This window comes from Acomys minous (assembly GCF_964271855.1).
Source record: "Acomys minous genome assembly, chromosome: 4".
NCBI lineage: Eukaryota > Metazoa > Chordata > Mammalia > Rodentia > Muridae > Acomys > Acomys minous.
Window position 1 is genome coordinate 104,982,318 of NC_140486.1, and position 18,336 is coordinate 105,000,653.

General features: G+C 40.3%; 1 protein-coding gene across 16 annotated transcripts in view; it reads left to right on the plus strand.

Moving 5' to 3' along the window:
- Positions 1 to 14,667, plus strand: part of IKZF2 (IKAROS family zinc finger 2) — a 149,417-nt gene extending 134,750 nt beyond the window's left edge. For all 16 annotated transcript variants that reach the window (XM_084779852.1, XM_084779861.1, XM_084779860.1 and 13 more), the window contains 3 exons: positions 814 to 951; positions 7,506 to 7,649; positions 10,519 to 14,667. In XM_084779852.1, the coding sequence (XP_084635978.1) occupies positions 814 to 951; positions 7,506 to 7,649; positions 10,519 to 11,243 (1,007 nt within the window). In that variant the 3' untranslated portion in view covers positions 11,244 to 14,667. The remainder of the gene's footprint in view (positions 1 to 813; positions 952 to 7,505; positions 7,650 to 10,518) is intronic.
- Positions 14,668 to 18,336: the final 3,669 nt, after the last annotated feature.

Genomic DNA, 18,336 nt, shown 5'->3' on the forward strand with positions numbered 1-18,336 from the left:
CCATAGAATGAGATGTTCTTCAAGACACCATTACCATAGTTCTTAATGCTCCAGCTCAGAGCACCTCAGAGGTTAATTCTTGTTACCACAAAGGCAGGATCTGCGCAGAAGAGCATATACACTTGCTGCAAAGTTTTTCTGTGTGAGTAATTGCTACCCAGTGCAAAGGAAAGAGAAACCTTCTCCATACTTACATCTATACTTTTTTCAACACTTGAGTTCTTTTTAATTTTCTCAGTACCCCTGAATAATCTTTTTTTATTTAAACATTGACATTTCAAGTTGTTGTATTTTTAGTTTTTCTTCAGAGAAATTCTTAGCAATTACTAAAACTCATATGTGCACACACATATATGCACATGCACGCGCACGCGCGCGCACAGACAGACACACACACACACACACACACACACACACACACACACACACACACACACACACACACAAGTCTTACCATATATGCAGGAAAGCCCTGATCTGTCTTTGTAATGAGTGAAACCTGGCATGGTTCTGAAAAGGTCAGTGTGTTAGGAAGTCCGTGTAAAACCTGATCATCAGCCACCGTGGATGGGAATACAGAGAATACAGTCAGAGCGTGAGTTGATTCAATATTTCCTGCTCACAGAGGTGCAATCTTCCTACCTTCTCGCTGTCCTTTCATTTTACTAGACAATTTATTGGTTTTGCCTAAATTGGCGTGTGGAGGAGGAAGAGACTGTCAGAAGAGCATATAAATGTTTCTCCCAAAACTGCCAGAAGCTAGCCGTTCATTTGCTGAGGAGAGGAGCGCACTAACCCTGAGTCTCTTCACAGTGGGCAAACCTCACAAGTGTAACTACTGTGGACGAAGCTACAAGCAGCGCAGCTCGCTGGAGGAGCACAAGGAACGCTGTCACAACTATCTCCAGAACGTCAGCTTGGAGGCTGCCGGGCAGGTCATGAGTCACCATGGTGGGTACAAATGCATTTGTTATCTCTCTTCCCTCCAATTCTGCTTTGCACAGCCCTTCCCGTGGGTTAAATCGGTCCACCTCCCTTTGCACATGGAGGCAAAAGCTTGCTCTGTATGGGATACTCTCCCTCAGCAGTTGACACGAGCTGTTTTTTTGGAACACGCTGCGAGCAAGATGGTCGAGTTTCCGTGGCACTCCCAACTCGGTCCTGATAGCATGTGTCTGAATTAACACTGTAGTGACGACAGCCAGCATTAAAGCTGGATTAAAATGCCACAGGAAAGCACTTAGTCTTCTCTTGGATTTCTACCTTAAAATGGTTCAACTTAGTCTCCGGGTTTGCTGAGTGAGTGCAGAGACTGTTAACGCTATAGCTTCCCTCGGAGGTGGCACAACTTGAAATTCTGCCTAATAATTCATTTGCAAAATAATAACTCTACTGTAGATATATGGAAAAAACAGCCTAGACCAATATTTGACCCCTTTCCTTCCCCCTAAAGCACCTTGGTCTTCACAATACAGAGCAGCAGTGTACAATGTGGTCTGGATGGTGTGGCAGTGCCTACAAAGTTAATTCAGCTAATCAGTCTTACCAAAGTGAATGAGGAATTCAGGTTCTTCAAATTCTCAGTCTTGCCAACTGATATCATACAAATAAAAACAAAAGTCCTGACTTAACTGGGTTTTTTTTTTAAGGATTGACCAATACTATATAATTTGTCTCAGTCACTTCAAAAATGTAAATATGCATTGACTTAGATATAGACAAATCAAGGATCATTTATGGATTTTTTAGTTGGTTTTTTATGTATAATATATACTGTGCAAGTGTTCTTATTACACAGTCAGTGGTTTTGATGTTGAGATTTGCTTTCCCCAATTTCAGACATTTTTGTTGTTTTTAAATAGTTTTAGTTTTTACATAAAGAGTTGATTTTTTTCAACTAGATAATCTAATTGAGTTTGATTCATTGCTGTGAATAAATCACGTATGTGTGTATTGTTACAAACATAGGTTTTCTTAGACCTACCCATGTTTAACTCTGTGGAGTTGATATTGCAAGCTTGCATCACCTGAGTGAACGAGGATAGCATTAGTACCCAGAGCATGGTAGTCAGACAGCTGTGTCCCTCGGAGGTTTATAAATCAGGTCTGAGTATGCAGTGTTTGAATATGTTGGCCTTAGGTATACTATGAGAATGTATTGTAATAGATCACATAACAAATGTCTCCTAAGCAGTTTGTTTTGCTATTAGATTTGAAAGCATTCACACTAAGAACCAGTAAATGGGCCATTCTCTTTAATGTTATCACTGTGTAACACTGGACATTGCATTTGCCTACTCAGAAGGTTACTTTGTTTAAAGCCAGTGGTTCTCAACCTTCCTTATTCTGTGGCCCCTTAATGCAGTTCCTTGTGTTGTGGTGACACCCAACCATAAAATTATTTTTGTTGCTACTTCCTAACTGTAATTTTGCTACTGTTGTGAACTGCAATGGGAATGTTTTTGGAGCTCTGGGGTTACCAAAGGGATCATGACCCTTAGGTTTAGAACTGCTGTTTTAAATTATTGGTTATAGGGCCAACTGGAGGTAGAGGACTGAAGCAGGTTTAGCAGCATGCCAAAGCCCTCTGAAGAGGCTCCAGAGCATCCTTACTAGTTTTTCCCTGGGATGTTTCCCTGTTGCAATTCTGGCCTTTGATTAGAGAACATTGCAAATTCTGTTGATTTGTTTTTCCATTCATTCACTTATAGAACTCCGAATTATAAGTATACCCAAATAAAAGCCAGCATTTCTCCTGACTTTTTATTGTTGTAGAGAAGATACAAATATATAATTTTAAAAATATATTTTATTAATTTATTCATATTACATCTCAATTGTTATCCCATCCCTTGTGTACTCCCATTTCTCCCTCCCTCCTATTTTCCCCTTACTCCCCTCCCCTATGACTGTGACTGAGGGGGACCACATCCTCCTGTATATGCTCATAGGGTATCAAGTCTCTTCTTGGTAGCCTTCTATCCTTCCTCTGCGTGCCACCAGGCCTCCCTATCCAGGAGACGTGGTCAAATATGGGGCACCAGAGTTCCTGTGAAAGTCAGGCCCCACTCTCCACTCAACTGTGGAGAATGTCCTGTCCATTGGCTAGATCTGGGTAGGGGTTCGAAGTTTACTGTATGTATTGTCCTTGGCTGGTGCCATAGTTTGAGCAGGACCCCTGAGCCCAGATCTGCCCATCATAATGTTCTTCTTGTAGGTTTCTGGGACCCTCTGGATCCTTCTATTTCCCCATTCTCCCATGCTTCTCTCACCTAGAGTCCCAATAGGATGTCCTAAATATATACTTTTAAATAACATTGTCTATGGGTGAATGGCCCAATCTTAGCGTTTGTGTTATATTGTAGAGAGATAAAGATGTGTCTCCTAAAGACCTGGCGCGTTGGCATCGTCCTTGTTTCCCAGGTTGTTTAGCTCTGCTCAAGGATAGGCTCGTGACAGAGTTGTGATCAACCTAGAACACAATGGGGAGAGCTTGAAAGAGACAAGACATGGCACTGGGTACACAGGCCAGGCCAGGGATGAGGAAAGATAGTGGTAGGTCTTGATACTATAAGCTGTAGCATTTGTTCTTAAATATTAGTGCTTCAACGACACTTCAACCACAATATTAACGCCATTTCGTGCTGTGCCCTTCTGGGCTCATAGTGATAATCTTAAGAGTATTGTATGTGTCCTTCTACTTCTATGAACTGTGTCGGGTGGCAGATGACAGGTGCCCTCGGCTAGGAAAACCTAGGTAGAATGCAACTACAGCTGTCAATTGTCTCATATACATAGCTTGTCTTGCACCTCAGTAATTCGTACTTAGTTCTTCCCTCTCTTCCTGTTCTCTTATATTATGTTTTCACCCCGCGTGACACACACACACACACACACACACACACACACACACACACCTGGCCTTTTCTGTTAGTGGTATGTGTGAAGGTTTTTTTTTTTTATCAGTATGGCTGCCATCAGCTCCATGTCTGACAGAAAAGACTTACCAAAGACTTGCTATGGAACATTCTGGAAATAGAAAGATAAAAGGTCATACTTTATATATCTGTATTATAGTAGTGACATCTGCGAAGTTCTCCAGGATCACAGACACTTCATTGATGGGGGAAGTTAAGGAAAGCTTCAAACATGCATACCTACCATCAGATCTGAGAAGGAGGGGTATGAGAAAGCCCACGTATCTGACAGCAAACAGGCTGTATATTCCATGCAGAGAAGAGGTGTGTGGGTACCGAAGGTCATTAGCAGACAATTCAGTAAGCGAGTGACAGGAGGAAGCAAGGCACAAGGTGGGAGCAGCAGGTTGGGAGCCAGAAACACTGTACACGGCTGCAGCCTGTGAGTGACATGGCTTAATCAGTAAGGAGTCACTTGGATGATAAGGAACACTGTCATCTAAAGGGAAGCATCACCAATGTAGACAAAGTTTTGATGTCTGCTTGGGGAATGGGACAGTATTGGCAGAGACTGGATACCGGATGTCAAGGAAAGGGTGAAAAGGCAATGCCAGGACCAGGAAGTAGGAGAGAACACTGAAAGGCTTACTTAAAGAAACCAAATGCTCTTAGGAATATCAGTTGAACTGAAGGAAAACAGAGTCTGTTCTAAGAAGTTAAAATTTGACATGACAGGTTGTTTTATTTTGTATTGTATTGTTTGGGTTTTTTTGTTTTTTTGTTTTGTTTTTGTTTTTGTTTTTTGGTTTTTTGGTTTTGTTTTGTTTTGTTTTTTGGTTAAAAGAAGCAGTGTTGGGGATACTTTCATGGATCTGCCTTTACAGTTCGTTTAGCCATATGTTGAAATATGATATGAAAGCAGAAATAGACTTTCATCCTTGGTATTACTGCAAATAAAGAGTCTGAGTTATGGGAATTTGCTCAGGCAAATGAAGCTATTATTATAGTACGTACATACACCTATGGTCTAGATAAATGTCTCATCCTGTGATTAATACAATTGAGACATGAAATGTCTAGAAAATTCCTTTTGCTGATGTGTCAGTAGTCAAAATACACCTACAAAAAGTTGTAAGATAGTCCCGGCATTCCGTAAACCCTCACCTCTGAGCATTTGGCCTTTTTATATCTGCTAGTGATGCACAGAAAAATTATTTCAAGTACCTGTGTCTTTGATTCCCTGTCTGTAAAATGGAGAACACCTGTTTCCTGAGACACTTGAAAGTATTGCATAGGTTATCAGATGTAAACCCTTGAAGTGGTGCTTACTGCCAAGTTTCCGCCCATTGCTATTATTACCAATATGGCAGAAAGTTCATCTTTTGCCATCAAGAACTGTTGAGAAGTAGAAAATAGCCCAAACTCTGTCATAACCATTGTTTTCAGTTCACATGAGCTTCATTGAACTTGAGAGAAGCCATCTGAGTTGAAGTGCATGTGGTGGGGGACAGTCCCCACCCAGGTTTCATTTTGAGTGTTAGGAGTGTGCAGATATGAAAATTCAGTGTAAAAACCTAAAGCAAAACTGCCACACTTTAAGACTACTCATTTCAGAACCAATTAGCATATTCAATTTTGGGGCAAACCCCATCGACTAGCTTTGCTGCCCTTTTTGGCAAATCTTACAACAATCTTTTGCCTGCCAATATTGTTTCATTTCTGATCTAGGCCTGTGATATATTTGGTTTTTGTCCACAGGTGGACTACTTTGTACATTTTTTTAGATGTTTGCTTTTGGTTTGGGAACAGACTTAGTATGTAGCCCAGGCTAACCTCCAACTTATAACAATTCTCCTGCCTCAGCTTCCCAAGTGCTGGGATTATAGGCATAGGCCACCATGCCCAGTGTATAGTTATTTTAATAATTGCTTATGAATTTACTACTGAAAATACAAGTAATGATATTGGTCACAATCTGCATCCCACTTTCCGTTTCCTTGCCACATTAATGGCACCATGTCACCATCCTGCCTTCTGGCTTCCCTAGCTAAGTTCTGTGGTCATCTTGGTATTATCTTTTAACCCTTTGCTTTAATTTTTTTATTTTCTTCTAAGTTATATTTTACAGTTGTTAGCAGATCATACAACATCTTATGTAATGCTTTGGGAGAAAATTTCCTCTCAATAATATCATAAGTAGTATAAGTGCAGAAAATGACCATATTACTAGATCTCACCTTCAATTTTTTTTCTAAACTGACATCCAGCTGTTAGACACTTTTTTAATATTCAGAGCCAGAGAGTACTTTATTAAATGTAGATTTATTTCTTCTGGTAAAGCTACTAGGTTACACAAACATTGATTGTTGACTTCTTTAAAGAATGGCTGAATAAAGAAGCCTTTTTCATTTCAGCAACATGTGCTGAATGGGTTGTGTGAATTGGACATTCACTTCACTTTCAGCTTTGCTTTAAAATGTTTACTGTTCCTCAGCAGGATCCCATTGTAGATTAGAATGCCTTGGTTTTCGCACAGTAGGTTTGTCCTCTACCAACAAAAGAATCTAAGTGAACCATTTCCCAGTGTATGCTGAATGAGGAGAGGACACCTAAGAGATGGGACCTTTAGGTTTTTCCTATGAGCATTAATTTTAAACACCCCATCTGATCGGCTGTTACCCTATTCTTAGTTAAATATCCTGGATCAGGATTTTACTCTAAAACAACTTCTGTGAGTCACTTGTCTATCCTAGTGATGTCAATACTGAAGCCATTAGCAACAGAGGCAAGCTTACTGAATGGAGCCCATCAAATGAATTGGGGCAGTAGTGCAGTGAGTCAGTATGCCAGCATTGCTGAAGGGCTGTTTTAAGAAATAAGTTACTAGCCGGGCATGGTGGTGCACGCCTGTAATCCCAGCACTCGGGGAGGCAGAGGCTGGTGGATCTCTGTGAGTTTGAGACTAGCGTGGTCTACAGATCTAGTCCAGGCCAGCCAAGGTACACAAGAGAAACCCTGTCTCAAAGAAGGGAAAAAAAAAAGGAAAAAAAGCAGTAAGTTACAACTTTAAAGCTACAGTGGTTTGCTATGCACAGACAAGCGCAGACGAGACCTCACCCATGAACGTTCTTGGGCAGGCAGTTATGCTGCCATTGAGGCTAGAGCCTCACCAAATAGAAAATCAACTGCAGGACCCCGCACAGGGGAAGAATCATCAAATATCCTGCTTCTGTTAAGCCTTTCTCCAAAACAAGGCAACATATATAAATTATTTTATAAAAATGAAGTTCAGCAGTCTTGGTAATAGTGCAGTCTAAAGTGTTATCAATTTTAGTCTACACTAAACATACTTCAGAAAAATAAAATGAGAAATGACAACATGTTGAACACCAGTAGTGGCGACAGTTTATGTCACTTATCTGAAAGAGATTCATAAAAGTAAACTGTGTGTGTGTGTGTGTGTGTGTGTGTGTGTGTGTGTGTGTGTGTCTGTGTGTGTGTGTGTCTGTGTGTCTGTGTGTTCCCGGCCGGCCGTCTGTCAAAAGTTTATAAAGTCACCAGATTGCCTCTTTATATGGTTTTCTGTAGTACCGCCCATGGAAGATTGTAAGGAACAAGAGCCTATTATGGACAACAATATTTCTCTGGTGCCTTTTGAGAGACCTGCTGTCATAGAGAAGCTCACGGCAAACATGGGAAAGCGCAAAAGCTCCACTCCGCAGAAGTTTGTGGGTAAGCAGGACAGACAGAGGGTTTGATCTTCCACATGGTGACTGAAATGGGAAAAGACAGGACTCCAGGATTCTGTGTGTGAGACATGTACATAGTGTGTTCCATAATATGAGGGAAAAAAGCTGTCTTTTCTATATCATTCTCTCCCACTCTATGACCTTGCAAGTACATAACGCACGCACCTGCATGTACGTGCATGTACAGGTGCACAAGCGGGCACACACACACACACACACACACACACACACACACACACACACACACACAGCCTTAGGTGTATGGCAAAGCATTAAAGGAAGGCTACTACCATCTCAACATGGTATATACATAGGTATATAAAGTGAGATCATGCGTGAACGCTAGTATATTATTTTAACTCTTCCTGAATAAGAGGTGAGATCCACACTGCTGGCCACAATGGTGATTTTCTTCCATCTTTCTCACTCTCCTATTGTACTTCACAATAATTCGCTTAAATCCAGCCAAAACCTTCCCTCTATCCCAGGCCTTCATCTGTGTTCCATAATCTACTCTCTCCTCTTCAAAGATGGAGTCATTGAAAGAATTCTCAGTGCCTGCTTCCGTGCTTTCCTCCACTCTCTTTGTTTCCAGTGCCTGCAGCCTGACCTTCTTGCTTGGGATCCCCTGAAAGCTTTCTGTTGGAGGCTACGACCCACTTGCATGATTCTGAATCCAATGAGCCCTGTGTAGACTTTCTCCTCCACACACATCCTAAAGAGCATCTGCCACCTAAATCCTTTGGCGGGGGGGGGGGGGGGGGGGGGTCATTCTTTGCTTGGTTTCTATAACATTTGTCTCTCTCCTTTCCTCTTAGCTGAGGGATTCCATCAACTGCCGTGCTTCTAAAGCTGCCCTCTTAACACCCGAGGCTGTTTTGTCTGTGTCTCACACCTAGAAATCTCCTCTAAGTTCTTACCAGATATAACTGTTACTCATGCTGGTCCCCGCACCGAATCCATCCCCTTTTCTATCTTGCTGTCATCCACTCCCAGGATTGAAAACTCCGCTTCATTGTCTGTGTCCAGGTCATCACAAAGGTCTAGGAGCAGTGTTTGTAAAGTCTCTGGCCACTCCTTTAGCCTGCTCCATTTGTCCTGTTCCCACAGTCGTCCAAGCCTCTCACCATAGCGAATTTCTGACTCCTCTTGTTGAATGAGCATCATACCAGGTCAAGTTCCCACCTTACATCCTGCCAGCTGTAGTGCTCTCAAGATAGGTTCCCTCCGTCTCCTGCTGCATGCTGGGTTAGCTGACTCATCCTGGTCAGCTTTCCTCCATCGGTCAGCCATGCTGAAACGTTATTGTTCGTTTGTAAGCCATCCGCTCTTGTTACTGAGCCCTGCTGCTAGCAACTCCACCTCCGTGCTTTTTTATCGGCCAGTGTTTACCATCCCGTTATGCACCCTAATGCCTCTTCTTTCAGCTCGGTATCTTGAATTGGATGTAAGGAGGTGATGTTTTCCCCTTCAGTCGTTTTTACTACTCCATCGTTACTTTAATGGGCATTTGGGCTATTTCTTCAAATCTGAAATAATACTAACTTGTTAATGCTTCATCTTCCAAAATTCAATACCAGGACTCTTCCTTCATTAGGCCTTCATCCACAACATACTATAGCATAAAATAGCACACTCTTTCAAGAAGTCTTATCTGTAAGCTTCTCTTGTCAAAATAACTAGGTAAATACTGCATAGCTTTAAAGGTAGAACTGATAAAGATGATCTACTCTGCCAAATAAGAATATTGCTTTTTTTTTTTTCTTCCTGTCTGAGGTCCCCCAGAGTGCTTCATGGCTAATGTTCAAACTTTGTGTTGATATAAAATTCTGGGAGAATTTTTTAATGTTTTTATAGTAAATGAAAAACAATATACTTCAAATAAGAAAAAGCATGGAAACTAACAACAAGCATGCAAAGGACCACCATCGCACTACAGCACACTTTTACTTCAGGTGTGAAAGTGGTGGAAAGTTGCCAATTTCAATATTCAAAACAAATACTTTTCAATTTTGTGAACAAGTATTTTTGGAGACAATACCTAATATATTTTAAGTATCTTTTAATTCCATTTCTTTTTTTCTTTTATTTTCCTTCTTTCTTTCTTTTTTTAATGTTTGTTTGGTTGGTTTGGTTTTTGGTTTTTTCAGGACAGGTGTATTCTTGGCTGTCCTGATCTCACTTTTTAGACCAGGCTGGCCTCGAACTCACAGAGATCTACCTTGCTTCTGCCTCCTGGAATTCTTGGTTAATTCTATTTCTTTTATCAGGTCATACAGCTTTCAAATTAATTTAACAGTGAATTGCTTACATTCTATTGCCTGACATATATTGTCTCTACAACTCTTCTCCTCTAAAATAGTAGTTAAATCAACCAAACTACTTGGCTCAAGATAGAAGCTGCATAGGCTCTAACCAGATCCCCTGTGTTCCTGTGGTATTTGTAGGTCACTCGCTGTGTTTGAGAGATGCAGAGCGAGCGTGGTCTGATTTATTTTCACCTGGCATTTATTCTTTCTCCTATAATGCTGACCATCATGCAAATTAAAGTTTTAACAAAAACTAAAAATAAGATAAAAAGCACACCTCTCATGCTGGATAGATTTCTGTGGTGACATCAGAACAAGTGCAAATGGCTTATTATAAATTCTCTTGGCATGGTAACAATACCAGTGTATCACGACAGAATTAAAGGAGCCCAAACACTTGACCTAAAGAGTAAAACAGCACAATTTAGTAAAATGTAGTGCTTAGTTGAGATTGTACATTTTTTAAATATATTTTTAATCCAGTAACTTATTTTGTTGTGTTTTCTCTTTTTCCTTTTCTCCTTTTTTTTTTTTTAATTTTAGGGGAGAAGCTCATGCGATTCAGCTACCCAGATATTCATTTTGATATGAACTTAACGTACGAGAAGGAGGCTGAGCTGATGCAGTCTCATATGATGGACCAAGCCATCAACAATGCAATCACCTACCTTGGAGCTGAGGCCCTTCACCCTCTGATGCAGCATGCACCAAGCACAATCGCCGAGGTGGCCCCAGTCATAAGCTCAGCTTATTCTCAGGTCTATCATCCAAACAGGATAGAAAGACCCATTAGCAGGGAAACATCTGATAGTCACGAAAACAACATGGATGGCCCCATCTCTCTCATCAGACCAAAGAGTCGACCCCAGGAAAGAGAGGCCTCTCCCAGCAATAGCTGCCTCGATTCTACTGACTCAGAAAGCAGCCATGATGACCACCAGTCCTACCAAGGAAACCCTGCCTTAAATCCCAAGAGGAAGCAAAGCCCAGCTTACATGAAGGAGGATGTCAAGGCTTTGGATGCTACCAAGGCTCCCAAGGGCTCTCTGAAGGACATCTATAAGGTTTTTAATGGAGAAGGAGAACAGATAAGGGCCTTCAAGTGTGAGCACTGCCGAGTCCTTTTCCTAGACCATGTCATGTACACTATTCACATGGGTTGCCATGGCTACCGGGACCCACTGGAATGCAACATCTGTGGCTATAGAAGCCAGGACCGTTACGAGTTTTCATCACACATTGTCCGAGGGGAGCACACATTCCACTAGGCCTTTTCATTCCAAAGGGGACCCCCTGTGAAGAACTGCACATGAAGAAACACTGCACTTACAGTCCCACCTTCCTGTAGATGGTGACACGCTTTCTTCTCAGTACTGTCACTGTCTGTAATGCTTATTTTGTGGACAAAATGTCATTTGCTCTGCCTAATTACAATAAGGAAGAAACAAGAGAAAAGGGATGGGGTGTTCACTGATAACTTGGCTTGTTTATCTTGTGGGCGTTTAAAGCAGTTCATTTCAGCCATGCATCCATATTAAGGCCTATTGTGCTTTAGGACATCACTCGGTTCGTAGAGATTCATCTGAGATACTCTGATTCGCCGTTGATGGTCAGATTTGAGATAGAAGGCGGGAAAGTTAAGAGTTATCTCTGTAGGACTTTGGCGATTTAAAACAGTCTTAAGTAATTTTACTCTCAGAGAAGTTTCAAAATGTAAACCCATTTTATTTTCTGTTCTTAGACATCATGGAACACAAACACACTGTTATTTTTAATAACTCCTAGGATGAGTTGGATTGCTGTGGGTTCTATGTTTACCTCCCCTACGGAATTTATAATTAAGTATGTTTTACACTGTATCGTATAGCAAAACTTTTAAAATACAGGTAGTTGAGGGCCACTACAATACATCTGAGGTCCTTTGATCTTATTTTTCTAAAACTCGCGCACTGTTTTTCCATAGTTTTGATGACTGGCATTTTATAGACACCCTGGCAGCCTTACTTTTAACACCTGTAACAAATAGTATTTTTATGTAGTTTTCAGAATAACATATGGTCTTAAGAGTGAGTAAGAGGCAGTCAGTAATTTCAAGGGAGAATTCTGCTCTTCACGATTTGAGGGTTTTTTTTTTTTGGTTTTTTTTTTTTTAAGCTATAATACTATACGACGGCAGCCTAGTATACATATTTCTTTCTAAGGTGTGTTTACGATCGTCACTTTATCAGCATTTTATCAGTGTTAACCAGTCAGCAGCAAAGTGTAATTAGGCTAACAGTAGGGGGAATCCCACTCTGAGAACCCTTTTCTGGTATTTTTCAAGCTGTGACCACTCAGTGTTCTGCCCACAGTCCATTCCTCCTTGACTCTTGAATAGAAGTGGTTAAAAGGGCCTTGCTATTGGCTGCTTCTTTTAAAATCTTTTGTGGCAACTGCTAATTGGACCTGAATGCGTTAACTTGAACCCTGGATGGTCTCTCACTTACTAGGGCTACCTATTCCGCCTTTTCTTCAGTAATAAGACTTACTGCCTTTGCTGGAGACAAAAGGGAACTTTTTTGTTACCTGAGGATCATACTACAGTTCAAACAGAAGAATAACCAAGTTTTCTTTCACCTTCCTTGGAGTTGAGAATGTGACAGTCTTCAGGTGAAGGTCCTGCACTTTAAAAAAAAAAAAGAAAGAAAGAAAGAAAGTTTTTTTTTCATCTCTTCAAGTCCTTGTCAGAAATGGATCTCAATACCTTAGTATAGAATTTTCTCTCTTCTCTTAATTTGCACGCAGCATATACTTCCATATTTCATGTTCTGGTTTTAGGTTGATCTCTGTGAGGTCTTAGCTTTTGCTCTGCATCCCCGGCATTTTTGGATAGGACTGGAGCACGCTGTTATCGAGTCATTTGGGGGAATGCATTTATCAGGCATAACTTGCCGCTTGTGTTCGAGGAGAGCAGGACCGACCGTGACTGGAGTATTTGACAGCCATCTGTACATGCTGAAGGTCTGCTGTGCAGTAACAGGAAACTGCTCCAGGAGACCCTTGAATGAGATGTCATAACCCTGTATCTGCAGTTTGATGCGGGGGAAGGATCAAAACTCACTCCACTAATGAGCGATGCGCTCTTAGCTTACTTTGTAGGTTTCCATCTGTTCATTTAAGGAACTTCTCAGCTCTATCATAGCTAGAGCTAGGGACACAAAGTTCTCACTTGGCTCTTACTAATCCTTATCTTGGTTATTTCTGGAGAGGTATCCACATGGTTCCTTTACATGTTAAGAGAATGAAACAAAACAGAGCTGTACTGAATGCCAGCATCTGGGTTTGTTGGTTGTTGATTTTTGCATCCCTTGGTATATTGTGAAAACACAGTTTACTCAGGGATAAAACATCTTGTGAAGCCTTCCTCATCGCCACCCATCCTGCACACTCTCGAATCACGGTGGGAAGGGTGTTTTTGAATGAGGCGAATAATCTTCAGGCTCTCGTGATTTTGTGTTTTTACTGCAGTTTAAGGAAACTCTTGGATACCTGTCAGCGTGTTCGTTGTGGCCCTCTGTGAGTTTCTGCTGGCATCCTCTACCACTTTTTCCTCTGTCCTCTCACCTACTGTGTTACCAGTCATCTATCTACCTGCCCTAGAATAAAACTGATGTAGCTATAGCTGAGGAGTTGTGTGCCTCCCCTACACATGTGCACCAATATACTCTACCTTCCTAATTCCATCTTATTGGAAAACCCCATTTATTCAGGAGGAGGAGCTACAGTGGTCCATTTACTGTACATACACACTAGTATCCTTTCCGGCTGCCTGGCACAAGACACAGAAAGTGGTAGATGGCTCTGTTGTGGCAGGGACAAATGAGGGCACCGTGAATTTAAAATCGGTAGGTTACAATGAATTTCATGGGCACAGTGCTGTCTGGGGGGCCCTCGGCGACTGGATTTGCTTCTTTTTCACCAAAGAGAACAGGTGACAAGGCAGCACCTAAAAATAAGCACGAGGGCCAGACAGCAAATAAATCAAATTTACATAACAGTTACAAGGCCAGTTTTTTTAGGTGACACTTTATGGTTGAGAGCGTGTCTGAGGGGCATGAATATGGGTTATCTTCTGGGTTTTCCACTTTGGCGGAAATTTATCAGATGATTTTGCCCTAATTTTGCCCAGATTTTCGTTCTTTCTTTTTTTTTTCTTTTTTTTTTTTTTTCCAGTTCTTTCTGGGGAAACATGCTGCCTCTCTGCAATGGTGACAAATCGCTGTTACAAAGGCTTTTTAGAAGAGCTAGAGCAGCCAGCAGGATGAGTGGTGGAGGGAGGGGTGAAGCACTCTCAGTCAGACATTCCGTTAAGAATTTTCTGGATAAAACTGGGCAAACCAGGGCCGACTGTTCAGAGTTGGGATGCTGGTACCTGACTGGCTGGTGTTGATACAGCTGACTATTGGAGTGAATTATAGTTTGCGTGCACAGGTGTTACTGCACGCTCTCGTAGTGAGAAATTCACCAAAAAAAAAAAAAAAAAAAAAGCAGTTAGTGTCACCAGCTGTGTTACAAAAGCTCAGTTTAAAAGTACAGTTAATACATCAACAGTTAGGTCTACTACCAGCGGGTCATATTAAGAAATCCCAAAGTTGTCAAGTGGTAACTTAAATCCTAGAGATCTCCGTTATCTACATCCAGAAAAACAAAACAGTAAATCAGTGAGATGACATTAAGGTGACTAGTAAAAATTTAAAGGAATATAAATTATTTTTTGAGAAGAAGAAAAATGCAAGGAATGATTTAGCAACTTTGACTTGCATCACAAGACCTTGACGTCTGCATGTTTTAATCTTGACTGAAGTTTGTATTTTCCAAGTCTTACTTCAAAATGAGGATAGAAAGATGAATTGAAGAGGCTGGAGAGGGCCAGGAAAGCCATCTACCTTTAGATAAAGGACAGCACTTAGACTATCAAAGTTACGTGGCTACACATTTTTTTTAGCCATGGATTATTTGTTTTCCTATGAAATTGAAGATTTGTGGCTGCTGTCAGTTATACTTAATATGTTACTTTGACAAGTACTGTTTGTATGGTTCTTTTACAGCAAAGCTCCCCAGATCCAAAAGGGAAAAAAAGTGAGGGGTAAAATTAAACTTTGTATATATAAAAGTTATTTTATACATATTTTAGTCTTCCAGTTTCTGCAAAATAATTAAAATATACAGTAACTGGTCTCTTAAATCCTGAATTTAATGTATTAAATACTTATAAATTTTTATATTGGTGCCTTTTAAAATGCATTGAGGGTGTTGGTTAACTATTTCATTTCTACCACACTTTTACTGTGTAGTTTTTTTTAATCAATAAAAGTTAAGTCCTCTCAAATTCACTTTTGTGTTCTTAGCAAAAAACAAAACAAAACACACACACACACACACACACACACACACACACACACACACACACACAAACCAAAGAATTTCCAAACTTTCAGCTGAACTGGCAAAAGTGACAGGAAACTTTGGAACCAGATTTTAATCTTTTTTTAGCCCAATAATATTTCTGAAAATTATTACCTGATAGAGGCAAAAGGGACGGTAGAGACACATGTCAACAGCGAATTGAGTTATTCTACGTGATTTGCTTTATCCTTGAGGAAGAATATGTTTCGCGTCACACAGGGGTCCTTTGTAGAATTTGGGGTCAGTAATTACAGTATTGGTTTGCCTTTTTTATACCCAGCTAATGTTACTCTAGTCTTGGATCTTCTGTCTTCTAACCTGTGGCTGTTGATGAAATAATGTGTAAATGCAGATCATTGTTTCCCCTTGTTTGACACAAAGCAGAGCACTCGTGTCACACTGCTCCTCTCCAAAGTGTCATGTTGGAAGTTTAGTACAAGGTTGTCTGTCACCTGTAAAGGGTGTCTTCTACTATGACGGCTTTAACAACAAGCTGCTGGTTGTATAAAGTACACATCATATGACCAAGAAGCTGTGATATGCTAGTGTTTCATTCTGTCATGGTGTACTCTTAGGCCAAAAAAAAAAAATGACACCTTGAATATTTTACATTTATACAGAGGCCTAACATTTTGGAATTTTCAAAAGGCTTTTTATGTAATGCTCTATTTCCAGCAATTTTTTTTCTCTTGCTGTACTGTGAGTTTGTGAGTGTTTTTTCATACACATTTTCAGAAATGAGTTCTTAATTCTGTTTATGGTGGGTTTGTCCTGTAATACTCCATTTGTATATGTTCCGTACAAGTTTATTATGAATCCACCTTTACCCTGTATAGACAATGGTACATGAACAGCAACTAGTTTCCTAGGATGACTTTTATATTACAAATTAATATGAAATTCATAGGTCATGGGCTAGCCACATTAAGTACAGAATAAAAACTTCATGTAGGTTAAAAAAGAAAAAAACAAGCCAGTTTGCAGTGAGTCAGGCCTTCCATTTACCTCAAGCGACACATAGTAGTGAGGAAAGCTTGGACAAATGGAGGTCGCTGAGTCCCCTCCTGTGCACTTACGAGCATGCCTGTGAGTTTCATTTACTGGACATGGATTTTTTAAAAGGAATATACTGTAAGAAAGGAAGGGCTCTAGAGGCTGATGGTGTCGTCGTTGTTGTTGTTTAAAAGGAATATACTGTAAGAAAGGAAGGGCTCTAGAGGCTGATGGTGTCGTCGTTGTTGTTGTTTCATTCTTTTAAAAAGTCATTCAAATTATGAAGCTGTGATCTAAAAATGTTCTGACTGTGGCGCGCCTGAGAGTTTGTGCTTCAGTCGCCAGCCCTTCTGGGTGGCTAAGTGTCCTGCTTTTCTCCTCTTCACCTCCATTCTGTAAACAGCCCTTCAGCCCGTGGCCGCTGGATGTCTTTCTTGGCCCTCCTCCTCGTTAGGAAGTCAACTCTGAACTTCTGATTCATTAAGTCTTAATTTTTGTCTTGGAGGCTGTTGTTAACTATATGGTCTGCTGGCATATCTTTATACTCACGTGTAGTTGGTTTTTTTTTTCATTTTCATTTTATTAATTTATTCAGATCACAACTCAATTGTTATCCCATCCCTAGTATCCTCCCGTTCCTCCCTCCCTCCCGCTTTCACCCTATTCCCCTCCCCTTGGTCTAAGACCAAGGGGGACCTCCTCCCCTACTCTATGGTCATAGTTTTGTATTTTTAAGGTGCAGTTAGGTAGAGATGGTGAGCAGTACAGTCTTTGCTTTGCTTTACCCTCAAGTGTAAAGCACCTAACTTTACTCCTGAGATTCTGTAATCTGGGGCTATGTCTGGTTTTTTTTTTGTCTTTGTTTTATTTGTTTGTTTGTTGCTTAGATTTTGACTTGTTCGGCTTCCTTCTGAAATACAAATCGTGAAAGAATAGAAAAATCCCCTCCCCACCTCCACACAGTTAGAAACAGGATAAAAATGTAAAACAAAAAGTCTTACCTTTCTCCCCACTGGGGAGGCAAGTGCTTTAACGTGTCTGCAGTGATAGTCCAGGCTCGGAAGGGGTCTCCAGGCCCCAGGCTTTCTCTGAATAGCCAGGTCTTCGAGACCATATGTTATTTGCAGTTTCGGAACGGTTACTTCTGCTATCAAGTTTAACAGATTTTCTTTCTCTCCGTAAAAGTGCAATACCCTTCTTGAAGTCTTAAAAACTATGGTAATTTGTTTTCTTTTCTTTTTCTGGCCTTTTTTTTCCCCTTTAGCCAATAACAAAAGGAAACCCTTAGAAATTGTAATAAACAAAGAAAAACCACTCCACTATGAAAAGGATAGAAAATGTAGAAACAAATGACCTCTCTGACTTTGTGGAAACTTTGTTTAGGCTAAATTTCCTTTGAAATCATGAGAGAGACGTTTATCCTGAAGCTGAAACCCAAACAGACTGGATTATTTTACTCTCACTCTTGACTAATGCTCTTAAGTTAAATACCTAATATTTAATATTTTTATTTCTCTCAAAAATAAATATCAAAGCACTTAGGTCAGGTTTAAATTCATATTACCTGTTGAAGAAAAAAATTGCATATTTGAAACAGACCTGTTTTCATGCAGATAGAGAAGTATCTTTTGTATCATCCATATTTATATGTAGTGTGCTGTTTTCTTTTTTTAATACCTGTGTTCCTGTAGTAAAACTGCTGTAATGTAAATACATGTTTTGTTTTTAAAAAAATAACATTTCTTTAGCATTTCTTTTGAAGACATATACTGCATTTGTACAGTATGTGTCTTGGCTACTTAACTTTTTTTTTCTTTAACAATACCAAAGGTAATTAGACTATTTTAAGGACTAATTGCTTGACAGTTTCTAGAATACTTTGATTTTTTTAGAAGAAAAAAGAAAAAAGAAAAAAAAAAAGGT